This window comes from Castanea sativa, chromosome 5, assembly GCF_040712315.1.
Source record: "Castanea sativa cultivar Marrone di Chiusa Pesio chromosome 5, ASM4071231v1".
Taxonomy (NCBI): Eukaryota; Viridiplantae; Streptophyta; class Magnoliopsida; order Fagales; family Fagaceae; genus Castanea; species Castanea sativa.
Genome location: NC_134017.1, coordinates 10,804,121 through 10,812,663, shown reverse-complemented (window position 1 = coordinate 10,812,663; position 8,543 = coordinate 10,804,121). Strand labels below are relative to the sequence as shown.

The window sequence follows — 8,543 nt, the reverse complement described above, 5'->3', positions numbered from 1 at the left end:
ATGCGCATTGTGGTCACTCCGGATATTGTATCCGAGGTGCTCCATGTCTCAAAGGAAGCGCATCCTGAATACCCTGGTTGTGATCGTCTTAAGACTGTGTCTAAAGACGAGCTTATGTCTTTATTCTGTGAGACTCCTTCTTCTTGGGGTGATCGTCAGATCACCTGTTGCTCAACCTTTACCAAATGTCCGAGGTTTCTTAACATGGTGATGACTTTTGTTCTCCACCCTTTGTCTCACTATAACTCTATTATAAAATTTCATGCTCGATTTTTGTTATCCCTTTTAGAGAACCTCACTATTGACTTCCCTTCTTATTTGATCCTCTCCCTTATAGATGTTTATAAGGATAAGGCAACCCGTGATAAGCTTATCTTTCCTTCAGCTATCACAAGGATCCTTCGCCATTTTTCTGTCTCCTTTCCCGTTTCTGATCATTTCCCTGCCATGTTTGCCATTGATGAGACGACTGTCAGACAGAGTGAGGCCTAGCTTCGACTGAAGTGGCCACGGACTGAGACGATGACACCTCCAACTTCTTCAACTCCATCCACATCCGCTCCTTTTTCTTTCATGGATGGTGTGACTCTCGAGGCGATTATGGCGTAGTTTCAGCGCATGGATGCTCGCCTTGACACTCTTAGCAATGAGTTATGTCAGGTGAACACCCATGTCGGTCGTATTGCGCAACGATAAGCTAGCCTTGGTGGCTTCGTTGAGTCTCCCACTCCTTCTCCAGAGGCTTCTGAGGATGAGGATGACGATGGTGGTTCTGATGGAGGTGATGATGAGGATGATGGTGCTATCTCTTCCAGTGCTGATGAGATGATTGCTTGAGTTACTTGCCCTTTGTCATTTGTGACAAAAAAATGGAGTAGTTTTGGATATAAAGGTAGTCATATATATTTAGGGGGAGAGTTAGTGTAGGAGATTTTTGTTAGGGGGAGTGTCTATATTTTTTGAGAGATTTAGTGAGGACATATGTATCATTTCTTTTCTTTATCTTTTAGACACTTAGTTCATGTACCTTTGGTCTTGTAACCACTTTGTGATAGCAAACCTTGTACTTATTGATGATATATATATATTGAGGTTGTTATTACATTTTCACCTATCTCTTCAAGTGTTGTTTCTTTTCTTTCTTTATTCATATGCTTCTTATTACTGTATGCAATCTTTTATTCCTGTTTCACACTAAGATGCCGTGATGAATTTTGTTTAAAGTGTTTCAGAAATACAGGTTGTCAAAGTTTTCCTTGTCATGAATTCTCTTCTTGCAAAGGTTTTCAAGAGTTTGTGTTAGGATAGACTTTATTGTATTCAACAAGTGAGAATGAGTTAAGTGATTTATGACTTCTCTTATATGTTCATTTGTTTGTTGTGGTTTTGTCATGGATTGCCAAAGTGGGAGATTGTTATGACATATGTGATTCATGTTAGGAACATATGTTATCATGTATTGGCTAATCCTTTGACAAAACGCACTTCACTTGTAATTGGGTAGATCTATAGATTAATTCCACTATTGGGTTGTGATAGTGGCAGAGCTAGAAATTTATATTTGGGGGGGGCTATATATAAATTTGTGTGTGTGTGTGTGTGCATGTGAAATGTAAAATAGCAATTGTAGGGATAAAGGGCCCAAGAGTATATATTGGGCCATGGGCTTTGATCGATGATGCTTATTGGTCCGAGGACAGATAGACGATACGGAAGACGTAAGAGTCAGAGCGCCATGAACAAACTATGATTGTGAAGGTTTGGGAAGGTAGTTCGAGGAGGAATGCCTCCTCGGCTAAGCAAAGCAGAGCTCAAAAGGATTGGTCTGCCCTTAAGGGCAATACTTCGAAAGGTTCTATTGATAACGATAAACATCAGGGAAACATAGGATAAAGGGAAGTTATGAAATATCTAAGGGAAAGCTGCTATCACCGCATTGAATACTCTACAGCTAATCCTCTGGCTACATTAATGTGAAGGTGATACTTGAACAGTGACAAACAGTCTTACAGTTATTCCTAAAGATTTCAGGAATGTGCTGATGTGACAAGAATTAAAGCCAACAACTTGACCTACACGTGGACGGTGGAGATGAAGAAGAGAGGGGTATATAATAGAGAAAGAAGCCCCTTACAAGGGGATCTATCTGAGAAGGGAGAGAAAAACACTGTAGTAACAAGAACTAGACTTGTAACCATATTCAAAAGAAATATATATAAGAACTAATCTCCTTGGACTGTGCTGATGACGATTTTCTTTGGATAAAACCAGTTTATCTTTATTTTCTTGTGGTCTGGATCCATTATAATTGTTATATAACTCATTAGAGCCTAAGTTTTCTAACCCACTATTTACAAATTCATTGTATTGGAGTCTTTGGGTCTAAACCCTGTTACCTTTTGGGCTTAGGAACCAAACCGTGTCCTTACAGTAATGTACAATACTTCATAGCCGAATATGTATAAACAAAAGTATATTTAATTAAAATTGAACAATCATTCAAATGTCAATACATAAAAAAATATAATAAACAACAACTAAATATATGTGTATATCTTGTTTATAATATATTGATTATTATAATAATAAATAATATATTATAAGGAATTTAAAAAAGAAAGCAATGAAAAGAAAAATAAAAAAATTAAAACAAAGAAAATACAAATCGAAAGTGTTAAAAACTTATGGGTCAGTTGGTCTTAAGGGCATAGATAGAGCACTGCACATTGCACAAGCAAAAGCGCAAGCACAGAAGTTTCACAAATTGAGTCACAAATTGAGGGTCCCACGATAATGAGTCACTGACAATGACAAAGGGACAAAATTGAAAAAGATAGACAATCAAACCTATTTCTCGATTCAATAGAAGCCCAAAGAGATGAATAGGGTCCCAAATAATGAGAGAGATGTAAAAAGTAAGTCCAATTACGCACCTATTCCTAATCCTAAATGAAATGTACCCTTTCTTGTCTAAATTGAACCCATTGTACACTACACTACTGCAAAACTTTTACTTTAGAACAAAGTGGAAACTTTTACTTTTAAAGAAATGGATCAAAAGCAAAGAAGTAAAATTTGAAATGATAAAAAAAAAAAAGAAGAAGAAGGCAAAGGCAGTGGCGAGAAGAAGGCAAAGAGAAAGAACAGAAAGTCTGAAAGAAGAAAGAGAAGAAGAACACAAAGGCCAAGTCCTCAACGGAGAGAGAGAGAGTGAGAGAGAGAAAGAGAGTCACCTGTGTAAGAAAGAATGTTTCTACAAGACTGCAACTGTGTGGCCGTGTGGGAGAGACAAAGTTTTAGACTTTTCAATTTTTCTACTGTGTACAAGTAAGCTCTAGATGTGTTGGGATGAAAATTAGAAATTTTTTCCCTTTTATTTATTGGAGTAATTGTTAAAATACCTATATGTTTATTTTAAAGATGCTAAATGTGTAATTATTGTAATTTGTTGATATGTATTTGTGGATTGTATTTTGTTTAAATAAAAATTATTTTTATTTTTAGACTTTCTTAAATATATATATGTATATTATCAAGTATGGGGGGCTAAAATGATAAGGATATTTAAGAATTTTCAAATTATTTAGGATATTTCCAATTTTTTTTAAAAAAAATTCAAAAATTTTGTGGGGGCCAAGGCCCCCTCGATCCTCAAGTGGCTCCACCACTGGGTTGTGACTACCTTCATCTTGCTTACTCCAGACCTGAATTATATTTATGTGTTGTGACGACCCTCATCTGTAGATCTGTTTTTTGTAGTGTTTTGTTTCTCTTCTTCTAAAAAAAACTAACAAAACTATGCGTCTTGCTGTGATATCTATTAATGGTTGAATGTAAAGCCAGAACAAGTATATATCTAAGTTTACGAAATCACCATAAGACTAAATTATTACGAAATAATTGATTATTAATATAACAAATACGAAACAGTACCCTTTAGTAAACAAGTATATATCTAATTTTTTCAATGGCATTGCTTTGTACTAAGAATATCTGCCTACGATAACTTAATACCAATGTTAAAAATAGATTATAAAGCCCTTTTATTTTAGTCCTTAGATCCTTTCCACTGTACCCTTTAGTAACCAAGTAAAACAGATAAGAATGGCTTACTACAAACGCAATAGACGTGGGGTTAATTTTTAAGGGTTAGTCTCGAATTTACTTGGAACACTAATTTCAATAGAGGATCCTCTATTTACAATTATATAGATGGAACACTAATTTAAGATCACAAAACCAAACCCATTTTTGTTTTTCGTCAAAACATTAAACCAATGAAACTAAATAACAAACAGATGCAATTTCCTAAACATATTCAATTCCCTACCCAATTTTCTGGTTACTAGCCCATGTAAAGCATGAGATGATATAGGGTAAATAAAACTGGTTAGTTAAAAAATAATTATATATATATATATATATATATATATATATATATATATTTGCAAGTCTTCATTGCATCTATAGATCAGCTCCTCTATTGGGTTGTGACGACCTTCATCTTGCTTACTCCAGACCGGAATTATATTTATGGATAGTGTTTGTGCTTTTGTTTCTCTTCTTCTAAGAAAAACTATTCGTCTTGCCTGTGATATCTATTAATGGTTGAATGTAAAGCCAGAACAAGTATATATCTAAGTTTACAAAATCACCACAAGACTAAATTACGAAATAATTGATTATTAATATAACAAATACGAAACAGTAATTTAAAAAAAAAAAAAAAAACAGAAAATACAATAGCATAGCATAATGTAAGCAAGTCATAGACTGAGATCGAAGTGGCAGAATAATTGGGCAGGCTTCTCATTCTTTAAAGGGAGAAGAAGGAATGGGAGTTGGCCAACAAGGAAGAACAAAGTTGAAGACGTTTAAAGCCTTGTAAAACGGTGAAGGCCTCTGAAAATCACAGACCATTTCCACTGTTTTTCTTCTCAAGTTGAGTGATACAACCATAGTTTCAATAATCAAATACACAACATCCTTGTCATACGAATGAAAGCCTAGCAGTGACTCTATAGATATATGTTTTAGGCATTCTGTTAGCCAAGGAATTTCCGCACCCATTTGGTTGAAATACACCTTGTGTTCTAAAGACCATTTACATTCTGTATCATGGTCCTTCAACTCCCAAACAAGTAGTAATTCATCAGCATAAGAAGGACCTGCAAGTTTGCATATTCTCAAGGCACCATTACAAACACCAAGGCGCTGAATTCTATTGTTGGGTGCCAAATCTTCGGGTTTGTAGATGACTCGGCAGCATTTGCTGGTGTACGGATCAAACCCAAGAAGGTGCCCATCCAAACTCCACCAGAAAAGCAAACCTTGGTAGGGAACACCAGCGTAGGAATGCGCATAGTCAGTAAAGTAAAACCCCGGCAGACACGACACCACTGACTCACTCCATTTGCCTGTGTCGGACGAGAATATATCTGCCTTGAATTGTGTTGATACATTCTCAAATTTAGGAATGCGCATCACCCTATACCTGAATTGCTGCTGATCACGGTAGCAGCGGAAGATGAGTCCAATCCAAGCACTGCTAAGACGGCGTAGGGGAGGAAGCGTTATCGACTGCCTTGTAATTGGATTTAACACATGGTACACAACATCGTCGACCACCTCACTGAACAACTTCAACTTCGTTTGGGTGCATAAAAGCAAGTCATGACACGAAGCGTGAACAATGTCAAGCGAAACTGAGCTGTTATTAATGTAATATTGGTTTATTAAAGAGGCTAGAGATTTGAATTCGGGTTCCTCCGATGTCATGAGGACCTTCCTCACACCATCGTTGTAGTGGCTGATAAGCAAGGTAGAGGTTCGTTGCAATATTGAAGAAGAGCGGAGCCTGTGACCAATGTAAGCGAAAGAAGGAGCAGAGATTAGAGAGCACCATCGGCGTGAGACGCACTTGCGTTGAAATATAGATTTCAGAGGTAGCTGGGTCAGGATTTCAATCAACAAACAGTCGGGAAGATCATCTATTGACAGACGGGGAAGATCATCTATTGACAGACGTTGAAGAAGAGAGGAAGAGCATCGCACAACATCCATGACTAATCACTCAGAAAGAGATAGAACCGTAGTACAAGAACAATAGTGTTTGCGTATATACTCAAAATTAAGTCCAAGCAGATAATTATAGACCCAGGCGAAATTGTGTTTTTCCAAGAATATAAACATTAGCTATTATTTAATTTTTTTTTTGGGGATAAATGGTGGTTTATTATTATTATTATTATCATAATTATTATCATATTATGGTATTAAGTTTTTTTGGCAAAGGTTGGGTTCAATGCACCTGCATTAGACCTAATGAAATGTTGGTCGAAACTTCACAATTAATTTATGTGTGTCCAAATTCCAATGGACCCAAGTTGGTTCCTATTATCCTTATATTATCAAATTTTATCATATATATTATAATCGGGCGTAGAAGTCGTGGTTGCGTTAAGTTGCTGTACCAAATTGGAATAAATTTTTAGATAAAAATATTATTTTATTTGTTCTTATCAATTTCTTGAAATAAAATAACAATAAGTATTTTAACAAAACATGCAACCTATAATTAGTTTCTTCTAAATTTTTAGAACGAGATTAAATTTAGTTGTTTGGTGCGATATAACTACAACCTACAATTGTATCTATCTAAAATATTATCAACAAAGCCTAAAATCAATAGAATATAATTACCCATAAAAAGGATAGAATTTAAATATAAAAAAATAGATAAAAAAATAAGTAAAAGCAAATAAGATAGAACATAGATTTAAAAAAAGAAGAAGATACGTGTAGAGTATGGGTATACATTTAAAAAAAAATTTGTAACAAATACGGAAGCATTTACCATAAAATTTATTGATATTACTACTATAAATATTTGTATTACGACCTTTAACTTCTGCCAAGGTGATATTTAATCATTAGAACATCCTAATAAAATTAATTCTTTTAGGCTAATGCTAAGGTTATTACGAATTTCACTACATAGGTGATAATGATATTTTCAAAGGGAGATAAACTCATTGCATACAAAGAAGCTGACGAGTTTATTGAGCCCATCAGCTTCATGTATGTGAGAAGTAGCACTACGAGTCCATAAGCCGACGATATCGCCTCAATAGTAAGAAGGCGGAAGTAGAGAAGTCGACGGGATGAAGAGCATGACGAGTCCAACGTGGCCTTGCTTGACCTCCACAAATATCTATACAAGGAAATATCTTGTGTCCCATGATTAATCCTAATAAAAGGAATCCCTATAAGGAAAGGATCCTGCAATATATGCGTATTAATGAGGATCTTCCCTACAAGGAAAGACCCTCCCCGCCAAGAAACAAATGTCACTCTACGCTACTATAAAAACCCCCGAATCTTCACAAACTAAGGTACGCATAATTTACCCTAACTCTTGCAATCTAGAGTTGTGAAAGTTCTCTAACTTAACATTCGGAGAGTATTTGGCCGGTACCACACCAGTACTTTCTATAGGGTCTTCATCTTTTTGTGTTGTGTAGGTTTTTGTCTAGAGCACGTGAGTACTATGCGACTTACTGATGATTTTCAGCATCATCAATAAGTATTGATTTATTAATAATTTAATAATCATAAAAAAAAAATTTCAAAGACTCATTTACTATCGTGTTACAGTCGCACAAATCTCATTCATTGGAACAACTTGTAAATTTTTAGTAGTAAATTAGTGATAGTTACATAGTTAACTATCACTAGTTAACTATCATTGTTAGTCACTTAAAAAAAATGCTAAAACGTTTTAGCATTTTTTTAGCTAACGATGATAATTACGGCATTAGGAACCATAAGGCACATACTTGCAACAAATTTCGTTTTTTGAAGCATACAACAACATTGCAAATTTGGGATATGTGTTTGGCAGCATTAGTTTTTAATTTGGGGTTTAAGACTTTAATTTTTTTATTAGAATGTTTAAAATTTTAATTAATTAATTAATAAATAAATATTCTTTAGCAATACGTTTCAGTGTTTCACTATGATATATATATATATATATATATATATATATATATATATATATATATATATATATATATTGAGAATGCACTATAAACTTTTCAGTTTGTGTTTTACAGCAATACGTTTTAGTTAGTGTTTTACTTTATTTATTTTTTATAACAGTGTTTTCCTTTATTGTTATAACTTATAAGATATGAGATATGTTCAAATATATGTGATAAGGCTTGACTTTAGATTGGTTTTAAATTTTTGTTATCTTATAGGAGTATAATCTTATGGGTTGTGATTATTATGGATTTTTTACTTTCATATTTACGGCATTCTAAAAAGAAAAATAAAAAAAATCATATTTACAGAAATTTTAACTTTCAGAATGAAAATAATGCGTTTATTACAATATCTTTGGAAATAAAATGTTAAAGTTTTTTTTTTTGAGTAGACAGTAATATTTATTAGAACTCACACAAAAATAGTAATATTAATGTTTTAATTAAACTGAGTTTATAATACATTATTTAATCAGAGTACAACTACATATGTAT

The 8,543-nt window shown here is 34.1% G+C and overlaps 1 protein-coding gene across 1 annotated transcript; it reads right to left on the bottom strand.

Annotated features, from left to right (window-relative positions):
- Positions 1 to 4,809: 4,809 nt before the first annotated feature.
- On the bottom strand, positions 4,810 to 6,063 carry LOC142634716 (F-box protein At5g07610-like). Its single transcript, XM_075808987.1, has one exon. It carries the CDS (start codon positions 6,061 to 6,063, stop codon positions 4,810 to 4,812), a length of 1,254 nt encoding a protein of 417 aa, XP_075665102.1.
- Between the last annotated feature and the right edge of the window lie 2,480 nt (positions 6,064 to 8,543).